A 17,734-nucleotide genomic window follows, 5' to 3' on the forward strand; every position below is an offset into this window, starting at 1 on the left:
CAGATTGCTAGCCTCCCCTCCCCTTACTTACTACTGCCTTGGTGGTCTAGTGACCTCTTCCGCCTTCTGGGCAGGAAAGAGCCCCCTCTGTCTTGCCCCGAGCGCTGCCCTGCATGCATCCTTCCTGTTGGTGATCCCGGCGCCGATTCAAAATGGCCACCGAGAGTTGACGTGACCTCGCGAAAGGGGGCTCTTTCCTGCCCCAAAGAGGTCACTAGACCACCCCCTGGTAGTAAGGTAAGGGGAGGGGTGTGGCGGGGTGTGTGGTGAGGGTGGAGCATGTGTCCTCCTTTTTGGGGGACAAAATATGGTAACCCTAATTGCACGTCTGTTGTCTATACTTTACCTGTTCTGTGCTGGGGCAGTGTGTGTGTGTGTGTGTGTGTGTATATTTGCAGAGCTGAAAGAGTTCGCAGTGCAGTCACTGAGCTAAACAGAGCGAAATGATGAAGCAGCACTCAGGGATGTGGAAGGAAATGAGAGGATGCTGACCAAGAGCTCAAACACTAGAACATGGCAGAGAAGGTGGAAAGCACTTACGATACAATTTATTTATTTGGATTTATTTACCACCTTTTTGAAGGAATTCACTCAGGGCGGTGTACAGTAAGAATAGATCAAACATGAGCAATAGGCAATTACAGCAGTAAAAATATTCAAACAACAATACAAAGTATGGCATGGTATACTACGTCTCTATTTTTCCTTACTTGGGTACCTTGGCTTCCTATGATCTATAACTATCTAATCCCAAGGATAAACGTATGTAATGACCCTGACCTCCAGTGCTGCAGTAAATTTCTTTATCAAACAGACCTCAATACCTCCACCCCTGGTCTAACACCTATTGGTGAAACCGAACCTTTATACAAAGGATTCCAGGGATTCTGTGGGGTTAATTCTTATCATAGGTCATAATTTTATTCAAAAATGCTGTTTGTATTTTACCAATAAAACTGCTTAATGCTGCATTGGCTGGTCTTAATCACCACATACTTTCACATCTTACATAAAAAATCTCCTAACTCAAATATTTGCACGAGATACCCCTTATCACAATACTTTCATTTTCTATTTTCATAATAATCCACCATTTACTTTCGTCCCTTAAAAAATGCACTTAACTGAATTAAATTTGATCTTCTCCAGCCGGCTGGTGCATACTCTGGGCCCGTGAAGTTTCTGGTGGTATTTTCTCTGACCTGGGGATCTCTTCGTGACGCCGTAAATTTCCTTAAATTTCAACTTAATGTTGTCAACTCTGTTCCTTCTTTATTTCTATATTGCTGTTTTATTTTCGACAAGCACGTCTTGTTTCGCGATCTCAATCGCTGCTTCAGGAACTTTTTATTTTAATTTTTATTCCGATGTTAAAATAAAAAGTTCCTGAAGCAGCGATTGAGATCGCGAAACAAGACGTGCTTGTCGAAAATAAAACAGCAATATAGAAATAAAGAAGGAACAGAGTTGACAACATTAAGTTGAAATTTAAGGAAATTTACGGCGTCACGAAGAGATCCCCAGGTCAGAGAAAATACCACCAGAAACTTCACGGGCCCAGAGTATGCACCAGCCGGCTGGAGAAGATCAAATTTAATTCAGTTAAGTGCATTTTTTAAGGGACGAAAGTAAATGGTGGATTATTATGAAAATAGAAAATGAAAGTATTGTGATAAGGGGTATCTCGTGCAAATATTTGAGTTAGGAGATTTTTTATGTAAGATGTGAAAGTATGTGGTGATTAAGACCAGCCAATGCAGCATTAAGCAGTTTTATTGGTAAAATACAAACAGCATTTTTGAATAAAATTATGACCTATGATAAGAATTAACCCCACAGAATCCCTGGAATCCTTTGTATAAAGGTTCGGTTTCACCAATAGGTGTTAGACCAGGGGTGGAGGTATTGAGGTCTGTTTGATAAAGAAATTTACTGCAGCACTGGAGGTCAGGGTCATTACATACGTTTATCCTTGGGATTAGATAGTTATAGATCATGGTATACTACGTACAATGTCAACACAATGTGTAATAGTAACATAGTAGATGACGGCAGAAAAAGATCTTCATGGTCCATCCAGTCTGCCCAACAAGATAAACTCATATGTGCTACTTTTTGTGTATACCTTACCTTGATTTGTACCTGTCCTTTTCAGGGCACAGACCGTATAAGTCTGCCCAGCACTATCCCCACCCCCCAACCACCAGCCCCTCCTCCCACCACCGGCTCTGGCACAGACCGTATAAGTCTGCCCAGCACTATCCCCGCCTCCCAACCACCAGTCCCGCCTCCCACCACCGGCTCTGGCACAGACCGTATAAGTCTGCCCAGCACTATCCCCGCCTCCCGCTCTGCCACCCAATCTCGGCTAGGCTCCTTAGGATCCATTCCTTCTGAACAGGATTCCTTTAATAGAACATTTTAATTGACAGTGTAGGGTACAATCCATTTTACCAGTTCTCTGGTATACGTGGTGTGACTAAATCAAGGAACTGATTGTCCGTTTCTATCTATTTCATGAGTCGTGAATTCGCTGAAAACATTAATGCAAATAAAGCAGTTTTCCTTCTTTCGTGCTGCAGGCATGTCTCTTTAGTGCATGCTGTAGATTTTCGTCCCTTTTTACAGGTTATTAGGTTGTCATCTGCCTCTCCATCATTTCAGAAAAGCTTATTGTTTAATTTTGCGTTGTTACAGATTTTTCTAGTGCTCTTGGGGGATGGTTTTGCAGATGGGAAGCAGAATTGTATGGTTAAAGCAGGAGAGGCAGGGATTTCATTTAGCTTCCTACAGATAAATTCCCAGTGAGCTGCAGAGAAAAACACCTGTGCCCTGCAGAACCTCAGATCATCTCTGCAGAAAGGCAAGGGACTTCATCTTTATTAGAGATGATACGTTCTCATTGCCTTTGAGACAGGGCTCTTACAGATGTGCAGTACACTTCCAGATGTGTGCAGTACATTAAGAAGAGGAGCTGAAGGGAGGCCCTGGGGTATTCTCAGAGCAGAAGACATACTGTAATTTCATACCTTAAGTAGGACAAGAGGCACAGCACACACCATGACATGAGGATGGGGACCCGAGGTAACCGCAGGGATGGAGCGGGGATGCGGTGGGGACGGGGACAGAGCCCATGGGGAAGGGGACAAACTTTGTCCCGTATCATTTTCTACTTTGAAGCCTGTTAATGAACTGGACTGTTTGTTTTTGATTTTTTTTTTTGGGGGGGAAAAACAAGCAAACATGCTGGACTCATCTAGCAAAATTTGCATGGGGGATCCTGTACATCCTGCTGCCAGCGCGTCTTCTAAGAAGACGTCTTCTATTGAAGAAAGAATTGTGGAAGACAGGAGAGCTAGACTGAATCCTGAGATTGTTGATGACTTCTTATTCATCCACAGATTAAAAAATCATAACAGGGCATATTTCTCCCCTCTAGATCATACAGAACGGGTTGTACTTTGCACCCCTGGACATTTTAACAACTGGATTAGGATTCCTTGGGGTAGTAGAAGTCAGCTATTGCTGGGATTGGAAGGGTAGAGGGTACTGGCGGTGGGAGGGTTTATTATAGTTGCTCATTATTATTATTGTTTTCTGTTTGCAATTTCTACATAACAGTTGCACAGCATATTGTTCCTTTTCATAATTTAATAAAAAGATTTAAATATAAAATCATAAGATTTCGAGGCTTCTTCAGATAAGAACAGAGCCCATGGGGACGGGGGTGGGGATGGGAACACAACCTGCCTACATGGTGGGGGCAGAGACAGGGCCTGCAGGGATGGCTTGGGGATGGAGACAGAACCCACGGGGATGGTGGCGGGAGAGGGCAAACTTTGTCCCTGTGTCATTCTGTACTTCAGAGCCATTTCTCATATCCATAGGGATCTGGGGGTAGGGCTAATTCAGAAAAGTATGCTAATTTGTTTACTTAACAGCAAGAAGAGACAATTAGGACTGAGATATTTTAGAGCGGGGTTTCCTAAATCTGTCTTGGGGATTTCACAGTCAGTCTGGTGTTCCAGATATCCACAATGAATATGCATGGGATAAACTCACTTATAGTGGCCTTTAAGTGGAGCTTAGTTTCGTAGGGGCAACACTCGCCCTTCCATTAAGGGAGAAGAGTGGTCGTTTGGCTCCCTCTCCATTGCAGATGGGCCTATTGAGTTTCTTCTCTGTATGAAACAAGGCTGTTCTGATTCATGGTCTTATTCAACAATACAATATTGATGCCTTGGGGATTACTGAATAGTGACTTGAAAATGCAAGGCCGAACAATGTTGGTCCACTGGATATGTTTGGGATTGGGTTTGTAGAGATTTTAAGCAGTGTGGGGTGGGGGGGAGGGGTTCTTATCTATCAGGATAGTATCAATTTTTGTTGGGTTCTTCGGGGCACCATTGGTATAGGTGATGTGTTCGATCGTGGAAATGAGCATTGACTGTCTGTTTAGTTTATTATCCACCTAATATGTTACAGCATGATTGGTTTTTTGTGTCTGATTGTGGTTATGGAGGATTTCAATCTACTCTTGGTTCCTGATATACCCTATACCCATGTTTTATTTGATGCATTTTTGGCATTAGGGTTGGCTCAAACTGTCCATATATTAGGATGTCCCATATATGACAAGATTAGAATGTGCTACAGTGTGCTTTGATGGCAAGTCCAGTAGATGGAATGCAAGGAGAATGCTGGACAGACTTCTATGGTATACTAGTAAAAAAAGGTCCATTTCTGAAAGAAATGAAACGGGCGCTAGCAAGGTTTTCCTCAGAGTGTGTATGTTTGAGAGAGTGTATGTGAGAGTGACTGTGTGTGAGAGAGAGAGTGAATGTGCGAGTGTGTGTGTGTGTGTGACAGAGAGAGAGTGAGACTGGGTGCGAGTGTGTCTGTGAGAGAGACAGTGTGTGTGTGAGATTGAGAGTGTGTGCCAGGGGTCCCCCCTCCCTCCCTCCCTCTCTGTTCCAGTGCCCCCCCTCCCTCCCTCCCACCGTGTTCCAGGGTCGTCATCCCTCCCTTCCTCCCTCCCTTCCAGTTCCTGGCCCCCTCCCTCCGATTTTTAAAAGTCATCTTCACTTACCAAGTCAGGGTTACGGCGGCCAGCAGCAGCGGAAACAGGAAATGAAGGCGGGACCAGAGCTGAGAAAGAGAGAAGGGCCGAGCCTGCACGCGTTTTACCGCTGCTGCCAGCCGCCGTAACCCTGACTTGGTAAGTGTAGATGACTTTTAAAAATCGGACGGAGGGGGCCCGGAACTGGAAGGGAGGGAGAGAGGAAAGGAGGGATGACGACACCCTCATGCGTGTGACATTGCGTTCCTTTGCCTGGCAACTCTGCAGCGTGCCCTTCCCTCTCACTGTTCCGCCCTCGACGTCATCTGGTTTTGACGCGGTGGCGGGACAGAGAGAGATGGTGACAGACTTACGAACCCTTCACTGAAGTGTGCTACTACTACTACTACTATTTAGCATTTCTATAGCACTACAAGGCGTACACAGCGCTGCACAAACATAGAAGAAAGACAGTCCCTGCTCGACAGAGCTTATAATCTCGGAGTCAGCTTCAGAACGTTGGAGGTGCAAATTATTATGGTATATGTCCCATATATAGCAAGACATCAGGATGGGCTGAAGTGGGTTTTGATGGCAACTTCAGTACTTAGGAAAGGAAGGCCATTAGACGGCAGACTGTTTATGGCTTGAGCCTTGATCATGGCAAGGACAGATCAAGATTAAGTATGCCTATTTATTTTTTTATACCCCATTTATATCGTATGCTATGAGTGTGTGTCCTATATATCTCAGTGGGGGAGGGGAAGATTTAATAAAGTAGAACTTAGTGAATAAAGGTTGTAATAATACAACTGGATTGCTGGTTCGATAACGATTTGATAATGAATGTGACTGTTGGACAGATTGGATGGACCATGCATGTAGCCATCATTTATTATGTTACTATGTTATATGACCACACATTTGGCAAGATATATTGTGGACTTAGTTTTGTGCCGAGAGCAAGAGAAGAGTAGGAACTGAATCTGGCTCCTCAAAGAACAGACCGAGGACATCCAATATTGAAAACAAGTTTATCGAGAGAAGGTTCTACATGGTACCATGTTTCGGCACAGGAGGATGCCTTCTTCAGGAGTCTTAAAACTTGTCTGAGTGAACGTACTAACCAGTGGCGTTGAGTGGCCATTATCTACAATTTGCATCTCATACCAGTTTGTCATCTATTAAAGTCCTTTGGGGTTTCATGTCACATTTAGGCAAATGATCTTCAGTTCCATCTATTCCAGCTACGATCATTTGTCTGCAGGAGATACTTTATGGGATAGATCACTGAATATTTCAAAAACAGAGCTGCTGTTGGTCTCTCATGATCAGAATCTTTGTGTACCTTTGGAAATTTCCCTCTCTGGCAATTTAATCAAAATATTTATTTATTTATTTATTTATTTATTTATTTATTTATTTATTAGGATTTATCTACCGCCTTTTTGAAGGAATTCAGTCGAGGCAGTGTACGGCAAGAATAAGTCAAACATAAGCAATAGACAATTACAGCAGTAAAAATATTCAAACAGCAATATTCACAGACTTTTAGACCACAAATACAAGCAGCGATTAAGAGCTCTTATGTTAAATTGACTGCAACATGTGGATAAAGGTGAGCTGGTCGACATTGTGTTTCTGGATTTTCAAAAGGCATTTGACAAAGTACCTCATGAACGGCTCCTGAGGAAATTGGAAAGCAATGGAATTGGAGATAGTGTCCTATTGTAGATTAAGAATTGGTTAAAAGATAGAAAACAGAGAATAAGGTTAAATTCCCACTTCAGGCACAGGCAGCTCCTTGTGACTCTGGGCAAGTCACTTAACCCTCCATTGCCCCATGTAAGCCGCATTGAGCCTGCCATGAGTGGGAAAGCGCAGGGTACAAATGTAACAAAAATAAAATAGATACTATTGGAGATTCTACATGGAATGTTGCTACTATTGGAGATTCTACATGGAATGTTGCTATTCCACTAGCAACATTCCATGTAGAAGGCTGCGCAGGCTTCTGTTTCTGTGAGTCTGACGTCCTGAACGTATGTGCAGGACGTCAGACTCACAGAAGCAAAGCCTGCGCGGCCACATTGGTGATCCATGTAGAATCTCAAATAGTAGCAACAGTGGAGGAGTGGCCTAGTGGTTAGGGTGGTGGACTTTGGTCCTGAGGAACTGAGTTTGATTCCCACTTCAGGCACAGGCAGCTCCTTGTGACTCTGGGCAAGTCACTTAACCCTCCATTGCCCCATGTAAGCCGCATTGAGCCTGCCATGAGTGGGAAAGCACGGGGTACAAATGTAAGAAAAATGGTCAGTATTCTCAGTGGAGAAGGGTGGATAGTGAGGTTCCCCAGGGGTCTGTGCAAGGACCGATGCTTTTACATATTTATAAATGATCTAGAGATGGGAATAACTAGTGAGGTAATTAAATTTGCTTATAACACGTTGAGGGGCATAATCGAACGCGCCCAAGGCTTCCTTCGCTCAGTAGTAGACTGTGTCAGAGGAGGACCAAGGCAGAACTGAAGACCATTCCTTCCACCCCAAACTCTGTGAGAAACAATAACAGGAACGGGGTATTCCTCCTCAAATGCATGAACAAGAGGTCCTAATAACCATAAGCAGAGCCATAAGCAATGCAGCCAACCTTCAAGAAACATCCAGCGTAACATAATGGTACCATTCAGGAACATAAAATTGTCAAGCAGGTGACACCCCAGTGCCAACACTAAATCCTGTACGCATCCTGAGACCTGTAATCCCACAGGTCACGTCACACAGTGCATATTTTGTTCAGTCAATAATAACACTTAATACGATTGATTGGGTGGCGACGCCAGCAATTGGAAACAAAACGGGAGCTGGGCAGACTTCTACGGTCTATGCCCTGATCATGACTGAATAGATAGGGATGGGCTGCAGTGTAAATTTTAAGGGGCTTCGACGTTAGCTTCAGATCTTAGTACAAGAACAGTGCTGGACAGACTTCTACGGTCTGACCTGAAAATGGCAAGGACAAATCAAACTTGGGTATACCTATAAAGTATCATATACCAGGTATAATGAGTTTATCTTATTGGGCAGACTGGATGGATCGTAAGGTCTTTATCTGCCGTCATTTACTATGTTACTCTTTGGGATTCTTCAAGGAATGTTGCTACTAATTGGGATTCCAGAATCTTGTAACTCTTTAGGATTCCAGAATCTTCTGACCTTTTAGTACAAGAACAATGCTGGGCAGACTTCTACGGTCTGTGCCCTGAGAAAGGCAAGGACAAATCAAACTCAGGTATACATATAAAGTATCACATACCATGTAAAATGAGTTTATCTTGTTGGGCAGACTGGATGGACCGTGCAGGTCTTTATCTGCCATCATTTACTATGTTACTATGTTGATGGAAAAGCATGGCTCCTCAGAGGGAATGGTAACTAATTACAGCAGCACTGCAGATCTAGAGGTCTGTCTGCATATCAAGGAGGCTGACCAAGCTCATGAATTGAGGTGGAAGGAATCTGCAGACAGACATAGCAACTGATCCATTAAAAACCAATCACAGGGAAAGGGGCTAGGACTTGACATTCCACCTTTTTGTGGTTACAGTCAAAGTGGTTTGTATATAGTAACATAGTAACATAGTAGATGACGGCAGAAAAAGACCTGCACGGTCCATTCAGTCTGCCCAACAAGATAACTCATATGTGCTACTTTTTGTGTATACCCTACTTTGATTTGTACCTGTGCTCTTCAGGGCACAGACCGTATAAGTCTGCCCAGCACTATCCCCGCCTCCCAACCACCAGTCCCGCCTCCCACCACCGGCTCTGGCACAGACCGTATAAGTCTGCCCAGCACCATCTCCGTCTCCCGCCACTGACTCTGCCACCCAATCTCGGCTAAGCTCCTTAGGATCCATTCCTTCTGAACAGGATTCCTTTATGTTTATGGTTTGCATATTATATATAGGTACTTATTTTGTACCTGGAGCAATGGAGGGTTAAGTAACTTGCCAAGAATCACAAGGAGCTGCAGTGGGAATTGAACCCAGTTCCCCTGGAGTAAAGTCTGCTGTGCTAACCACTAGGCTACTCCTCCATACCAAAATGCTGTAATTAAGAAAGAAGGAACATCTCCTCAAGAGAAGACCAGTTGATAATACATAGCCACTGGTGGTGTTGCTCATCCTTGATGTCACCTCAACCTTCCCTTACACTCTCTTTGATCAAGTCAGGAAGCTTTTTCTGCCTATCTGTATTGTTAAGAGGGCAAGCAAAGCTGGAATAAAGGCTAGGTCATCTTCAACGGCTGATTCTATTCTTTGAAATAAATACTTCAGCTGATATCAGGCAGAGCAGAAGCTATTTGAAATTATGTGAAAGATCAAAGCCTGGTTTATCCTGTAAATGTTTTAATTTTTCAGTGCTGTTTTGTGTTTTTGCTGGATCACCTGTTCATTGTTGATTGTTTTCATTGTTTGCTTGTTTTTAATTGCTGGTTTTATTTCTGGATTGTTTGTATCTTATTTGTTAGGGGCATCTGCTGAGGCTATGTTTTTTAAATCATTTATCCCTGTCTGTTGTATTTTCATGCTGTTCATTACCTCAGATGACTTGTTTGTGAGATTAGAAATTCAGTTTAGAAATGTCTTGAATAAATAAACAAATAAATAAATTGCCCCCCTCTCACAGAGCTCAAGAAGGATACAAATTCTTTTGCCAGGCATTTTTTTTTTAAAGAATGGAGTAAGGATTACGTAGTACAATTCTGTTTTTATTTTCTAATTAAAAATATAATTGTGAAATTTTATGATAATGCAAGAATGAATATTTCAATTTTTAAATCAGCTTCAATAAATCAATTTTCAAAGTCTGACTCTTTAAAGCAAAAATGATTCTTTTGTTTTTTTGTACTTTAAATACATTTTGAGCAATCTCTTTAAGCCCGTGTTCATAATTTATTTATTATATTTGCATCCCGCGCTTTCCCACTCAAAGCAGGTTCAATGTGGCTTACACAGTATATAATGAATTTGTTAATACATGTTTAAGGATAACATGTATGTTACGTAGCCTAGTGCTATCTCAGGTCTTCCAGTGAGATTGCAGGGGGAGGATTTATGAGATGCGCTGCTAAGGATCAGATTCACATGGAAGCAGAGCTGCAACTCTGGCTATCCTTTCTGGGCAGACTGGATGGGCCATGCTGGTCTTTATCTGCCGTCATTTACTATGTTACTATCAGGTCAATATTCAAAGTGATTTAACCGGCCAGAAATTTTCTCTTGGCTGGTTAAATCACTTGTTCAGAGTTAACTAGACACTTTCATCAGCTGTTAATTGGTTAGTGCTGCGGAAAATGTCCAGTTAGGTCTAGATTTTGTAAATGGTGCTGAATAAACAGCGACCCCCCAAAAAAAATCCATGTGGAGTGCTATTGTATAAATGGTGCTCCAACTTGGGCGCCGATTATAGAACAGCGCTTAGAGCCAATTTCCATGCCAAACTTTGGGTGCAACAATTTACATTAACTGTAAATCTTGGCATGTAATTTAGGTGCGGATCTCTGGTAGTCAGTAATGCTGTGCGAATCTTTAGCGAATGCCCTCCCATGGCCAGGCCCCCTTTTGAGATGCATGCGACGCGATTTGTGGGTGGCTCTTTATAGAACAGTGCTTATCAAGTTGTGCACGCAAATCCAAATTGTTGCCAATTAACGCCAATCAGATTATCTGAGATTCCATAAATTACTATAGGCTTTTCTATTAAGTGCATATCTTATCAAAAGTCGATGAACTAATGTTGCCGTCTCTCTTAATCTGTTTCAATATGACCAATACTCTAGCCTAACTCATGACAAACACACAGTTATTCCTCATATGTCAAAATGTTATAAAATATTATCTATTGTACTCACTTCGCAATACAATAAGAATAAATTCACCACCATCAACACACCTAAACTAAACCTACCAGTCTCGGACACCCTAAAAATTCTTGGAGTCACCATCGATTTACACCTAACACTTGAGAATCATGCGACAAACATAACCAAAAAGATGTTTCACTCAATGTGGAAACTAAAAAGAATTAAACCATTTTTCCCAAGGTCAGTCTTCCGCAATCTGGTACAATCACTAGTACTCAGTCATCTAGACTATTGTAATTCACTATACGCTGGTTGCAAAGAGCAAATACTTAAAAAATGCCAGACAGCCCAGAACACAGCAGCCAGACTAATATTCGGCAAACCAAAATATGAATGCGCGACACCCCTACAAGAAAAACTACACTGGCTCCCACTTAAAGAACGCATCACGTTCAAACTTTGTACCCTAGTCCACAAGATCATCCATGGAGACGCCCCAGCCTACATGTCAGACCTAATAGAACTACCACCCAGGAACGCAATAAAATCTTCTCGCACATTCCTCAATCTTCATCCTCCCAATTGTAAAGGACTGAAATACAAATTGTTGCATGCATCTACCTTTTCCTATATGAGCGCACAGCTATGGAACGCACTACCACGCAACTTGAAAACGGTCCATGAACTGGCCAATTTCCGCAAACTACTGAAAACGTATCTCTTCGACAAGATTTATCACAAAGATCAACACATGTAACTGTACAATCTTTAATATATATAGGAATGTCTTATAACGTCTTTTGCTGTAATACAACCATGTACTTCACCACCATGTAACCCTAACCCTCCATAAACCAAATGTATATTCTCTTCTACTTCCAGTATCCATGATGAATTGTAAGCCACATTGAGCCTGCAAAGAGGTGGGATAATGTGGGATACAAATGCAATAAATAAATAAATAATATAATATAATATTTTTGATGTTTTTCTTGAATGTAAGACATTGAACATGAGCTTGTTTGGGATAATGTGGGACACAAATATCAAAAATAAATAAATAATTGAATGTTAGCAACCAATTAGTGGCACTAATTGGCTCATTAGCCAATTTAATTATGCGTGCACCTCCAGAATAGCGCACGATTTGGCGTGTGGGAATTTGGGCGCCATTCACAGAATCCAGAGGTTGGTGCCTGTCTCAAAATCAGCAATTTTGGGGGTGTTCTGGGGGTGGAGTCAGCACTTTGCTGGTTAATGCCGATATTCAGGACTTAACTGGTCAAGGTAACCTCATAAATAGGACCACATTGAAGTCAGTTCTATTTTTATGCGGTGTCCCATAGCCAATTAAGCTCTGAGTGTCGCACTGAACCGGCTCCACAAACCTGGAAATTCAGTCCCGAAGCCCAGACATGCACAGCATTGAATTTCCAGGCATAGCACCAGTGGAAGTCAGTAAAATACTGAGCACCCACTGCCAGCTGAATATGGACCCTATGTCACTAAGAGGGGCATAATTGAACGAAAACGTCTATCTCCATGGGCGTTTATCTCTGAGAAGGGGTCCGTGAAGGGGCGGACCGAACCGTATTTTCGAAAAAAATAGACGTCCATGTTTTATTCGACAGTTTGTAAACTGGGCGTTTTTGTTTTTCAGCGATAATGGAAAATGAAAGCGCCCAGCTCAAAAACGAATAAATCCAAGGCATTTGTTCGTGGGAGGGGCCAGGATTCGTAGTGCACTGGTCCCCCTCACATGCCAGGACACCAACCGGGCACCCTAGGGGGCACTTTTACAAAAACAAAAAAAAAGGTAAAAGAGCTCCCAGGTGCATAGCACCCTTCCCTTGTGTGTTGAGCCCCCCAAATCCCCATCAAAAACCCACTGCCCACAAGTCTACACCATTACTATAGCCCTAAGGGGTGAAGGGGGGCACCTACATGTGGGTACAGTGGGTTGGGGGGGGTTGGACGACTAATAAGCATTAAGCAGCACAATTGTAACAGGTAGGGGGGGGATGGGCCTGGGTCCACCTGCCTGAAGGCAACTGCACCCCCTAACAACTGCTCCAGGGACCTGCATACTGCTGCCAGGGAGGTGGGTATGACATTTGAGGGTGAAAATAAAAAGTTGTGAAACATCATGTTTTGTGGTGGGAGGGGGTTAGTGACCACAGGGGGAGTCAGGGGAGGTCATCCCCGATTCCCTCTGGTGGTAATCTGGTCATTTAGGGCACTTTTTGGGGCCTTATTCGTGAAAAAACAGGGTCCAGGAAAAGTGCCCTAAATTCTAGCTACAAACGCATACTTTTTGTCCATTATCGGCGAAAGGCGCCCATCTCTGTTCGGGTGATAACCACGCCCCAGTCCCGCCTTCACCAAGCCTCCGACACGCCCCGTCAACTTTGTACGCTTCCGCGATGGAGTGCAGTTGAAAACGTCCAAGTTCGGCTTTCGAATATACCGCGTTATTCGTTTTTGGGAGATAAACGCCTATCTCCCGATTTAGGTCGCAATATAGGCGTTTTTGTCTTTCGATTATAAGCTGGTTAGTCATGACATTGTAACAGGGTGGACTAACAGGGATCTGCCCCCTCCCCCCGGGTCCCACATCTCTCTCCCCTCCCCCTCTCCATATCCAACATGCTTCTTCCCCTCCCCCCCTCCCCCGATGCAACATCTCTCCCTCTCGTTGTTTCTCCCTTCTGCTGGTGCACCATCTCTGCCTCTCCTTCCCCCTGAGTGCACCATCTCTGTCCCTTCCCTCACAATCAGGTCCAACATCTCTGCCTCCCTCCCTTCCCTAGGTGCAACATCTCTCCCCCCCCCCCCCCCCCCTGGCCAACATCTCCCCTTCTCTCCTCCGTCCCCAGGTTCAGCTTTCCCCCCTCCCCCCATGTTTACCTCAAAAGTTCCTTTCTCTGTACAGGACCCTGGCATAAGCTGTCTGCCGCAGACCAGAACTGTCTCTTTGCTGTGGTCCGCCCGTGCAGAAGCAGGAAGTTATATCAGAAATGGGCGGGCTGTGGCATAGAGAATGTTCTGAGACCCTGTACAGAGAGAGGAATTTTTAAGGTAAATGTGTGGGGGCGGGTGGCAGGGACTGATTCCACAACCTGATCCTGGAGGCATCCTGGGCACTCACTACTACTACTACTACTATTTAGCATTTCTATAGCGCTACAAGGCATACGCAGCGCTGCACAAACATAGAAGAAAGACAGTCCCTGCTCAAAGAGCTTACAATCTAATAGAGGCTCAGATGAGAGCGCTGTGAATTCACCAGAGCCGTTGCCTGCAGGTCTCTCTGTGCAATATTCCTTGGGCATTTTCTGAACACCTGAGTGGCTAGGTGTCCCCAGAAGCAGGTAGGGGTAACAGAGGCCTAGTGCCCAGTGTGAGGAATGACCCAACTTGCAGCTGCCCAACAACCATGGCCGGGGAGGGAGAACGGGGAGGGCAGACTGCAGTGATGTATACCCACCCGCACTGTGGAGTCTGCTAGCAGCTCCCACATACCTTGTCAGGTGCTGTGATGGAAACACAGACTCCTGGCGATGTGGCTGCCCACTGTAATTATTTTTTCTCTACAAAACTTAACAAAAACAATGTTCTTCACGTTTCTATACTGAGTCCTTATTTATCATCTGGTACAGGTACAAATCACTTGTCAGATAAGCATATGCTTTCATGCACAACACACAGTTCTCTGTCTCCGTTCTAAGTCATGTTAGGATAGATATTTTTAGAGGTTTTTCTCTTTCTTATGCTTATTCTACTGGCTCAAATCTTGAGAGAATGCATTAAACAGATTCACTGCAATGTATATTAGGGTGAGTGAGTTCTTTGCACTGGTTTTCCCTGACCTGGAGATAAATAGCGCCATTCGAATGTGTGCACACTTTTAGGGGTATGCTTTACTAAAGTGCGTTAGCGTTTTTAACGCGCCTGTAAACTTAAGGCACGTTAAACACTAACGCGCTTATACATTTCAGTGGGCGCGTTAGCGTTTAATGCGCATAAACCATTTACACACGTCAAAACCGCTAATGCGCCTATACCACCCCTTAGTAAATATAGGCGTTAGTACTTTCCCTATTTCTTTTGCTCCAGTCGCTTAGCTCTCCCGTTGTTCTTGAAAATCTCTGTTGCGGTGGCCAGCTTGTCGCAAGAGTGGAAGTTGGTCCGCAACCCTCTTAGGTGGTGACTACTTCTTTCTTCTGTGGTCTTCTTCATTGCTCCTACTGTTCCTAACTTTATCCAAATCAATAAAGGAAAACCCCTATTTATTGCAATGTGCTTTCCCTCTGCTGTCGCTGTATATAATCCCTCTCTTTATTTATTTATTTTCTCCATTTATATCCCACATTTTCCCACCTCTTTGCAGGCTCAATGTGGCTTACAAATACCGTAGTGGCGATCGCCATTTCCGGAATAAGAAATACAGAAGAATGTTCCAATCAGAGTATATAGAGTACACAGTACTTTTTCTTTTTGAAAATAAAATATAATTCAGGGGGGCCCGGCCCGGTGGTGGATGGAGGGGACTGTGGCGCCGGCCCCCCCCCCCTTGGAGGCCCGGGGAATTTTGTCCCCCCTGCCCCCCCCCCTCTCAGCGGCCCTGTCAAACACACATCTGAACGTTCCCTGACTTTTCTCAGAGTATCACTTCTGCTATCTTAAAAACATATTTAGGTTCATCAGGGGAAACACTCAGGTCTCGCAACTTTCTTCTCTGAAGATTCCCTCCCAACTGCCACCCTGCGCTGTTTAGAATCTGACCCCAGCTAGACAGCATTTTACGGACTGGAGCATAAGTTCTGCAGCCTGGTGTACACATGGAGGGGACTTCCTGATGTTACCAGACATTTTTTTTCTGTGTGGGACCATTTCCACATGTAGATGCTTTCCAAGGGTTATTTTCCATTGGTGGACACAACTATCTGATGGCGTTTATATCAAACTATGGTGCGTCTTTATTGCAAACATTTTTTGGCAGTATTTTCAAACGTTGACAGACATCTTTCTTGGTGATCCGCATGGGCATAGTTTTGGGGGGGGGGGGCGAGGGGGGGCAGTGCAGAGCTGCCTTTACCAAAATCTCATTAGACATAACCCACCTCTAGCTTCTCTTCTCATGGCCGCTGCTATGGCAGCCTGGAGGAACCGCGAGCTTCCGCCCTCTTCCCTTTCCTTCCCTGCCTCTTGCTCACTCCCTCCCTCCCTCCCCTCTCCCCTTCCTTCCTCCCTTCTTGGCAAAACATAGTGAAAACGTGCACGGGGCTGTACTCTTGCTGCGTGCGCCACTGCCGGCCTCCCTCCTTCTCCCTCACCTGCCTCATAATGTAAGTTCCTGTTTCCAGAGAAAGGAGGGAAGCCAGCAGTTACGCGCGCAGCAGGAGTATGGCCCCGTGCACGTTTTTATTTTGTTTTGTAGTAGCAGTGTCGGGTGCAAGGGGATGGAGAGCGTGAGCGAGAGGCGGGGAGGGGCAGGGTAAAGCACAGAAGCTCGCGGTTCCTCCAGGCTGCCACAGCAGCAGCCGGGAGGAGTAGCTAGTAGTTTGGTGCCTATGTCCCTAACCTTGCTGGGGGGGGGGGGGGGCTAGAGAGAGTGAGCGAGAGGACAGGTGAGGCAGGGGAGAAGAATCTATAGAGGATGTCTTCTGCAAATAGTTGTTGGTTGGTTGGTTGACCATCCAAGAATTCAGTTGATGGAAATGCTGTCAGCTGGAAATGATAGCTGAGCAATTTTCTGGTTCATCAACCAATGGGCTCACTAATCTCCCACAGGAAAGAAGCCCAGTCTCCTGAAGTACTAACAGTCTGTAGATGCTTACTTCTCCTCTATAGATTCAGTCCCTCTGATTCCCCTCTTGTGCTTTTCCCCAGTTTACTAACGATGAAATGTGTGAGATCTGTGAAGTCTGGACAGCGGAGAGCCTCTTCCCATGTCGGATCTGCACCAGGGTCTTTCATGACGGATGCCTGCGCCGTATGGGGTACCTGCAAAACGACAGCGCCCTGGAAGTGACGGAAACTGCACACACAGAGACAGGCTGGAGCTGCTGCTACTGTGTAAGTGTACCTTAATGTAATATAAGGGTCACATCTTAACTGTCAAAGTGTTTCGCTCCTTTCAGTAACGTAAGGTAGATGCACCAACAATGAAATTTGTTGCAGGAGGAGTTTTCTTGTGAAAAAGCGTGCAAATTGCCCGAGAAAACACAAAAATGCCTAAATGGTAGCATCTTAAACAAATTTCACATTAACACTCCTTTTGCAAAATTTGGACCTGTCTTCTTAGCAAACGTTTTCTGTGGTTCGTTATGCAAAAACGTTTATGTACATTCATAAAGAACGAGCTGATACCATACAAAAACATGTAGAACATCTCATTATAACTTGCAGAAAACCAGCTCATGAAAATGTGTTTGCAAGTTAGTTTTGCAAATGTGAGACCCAAATTCACTCAAAATCCCACTAGTTAGTATAAGCCCTAGTATTTGATTTTTTTCTACACATTTTGTGTAGAATCCTCATTGAGGATAAAAGTGAATACAATAAACCTGAAAACTTACCACAATACTGTTGTCCAGAGACTTTTGAATAAAAGGAACTGAGCTGGCCCTATTTACTAAAGTGTGCTAAGCAGTTAGGGTGAGTGGAGGAGTAGCCTAGTGGTTATCCTGGGGAACTGAGTTTGATTCCCACTGCAGCTCCTTGTGACTCTGGGCAAGTCACTTAACCCTCCATTGCCCCTGGTACAAAATAAGTACCTGAATATATGTAAACCGCTTTGAATGT

General features: G+C 44.2%; 1 protein-coding gene across 1 annotated transcript in view; it reads left to right on the forward strand.

The window, feature by feature from the left end:
• The window catches only part of PHF24 (PHD finger protein 24), a 228,631-nt gene that overhangs the window by 132,154 nt on the left and 78,743 nt on the right, over window positions 1-17,734 (forward strand). Inside the window, exon 3 of the mRNA XM_030191879.1 lies at window positions 16,820-17,005. Within this exon, the coding sequence (XP_030047739.1) occupies window positions 16,820-17,005 (186 nt within the window). The remainder of the gene's footprint in view (window positions 1-16,819; window positions 17,006-17,734) is intronic.

This window comes from Microcaecilia unicolor, chromosome 2 (assembly GCF_901765095.1).
Source record: "Microcaecilia unicolor chromosome 2, aMicUni1.1, whole genome shotgun sequence".
In the NCBI taxonomy this organism is placed as follows: Eukaryota; Metazoa; Chordata; class Amphibia; order Gymnophiona; family Siphonopidae; genus Microcaecilia; species Microcaecilia unicolor.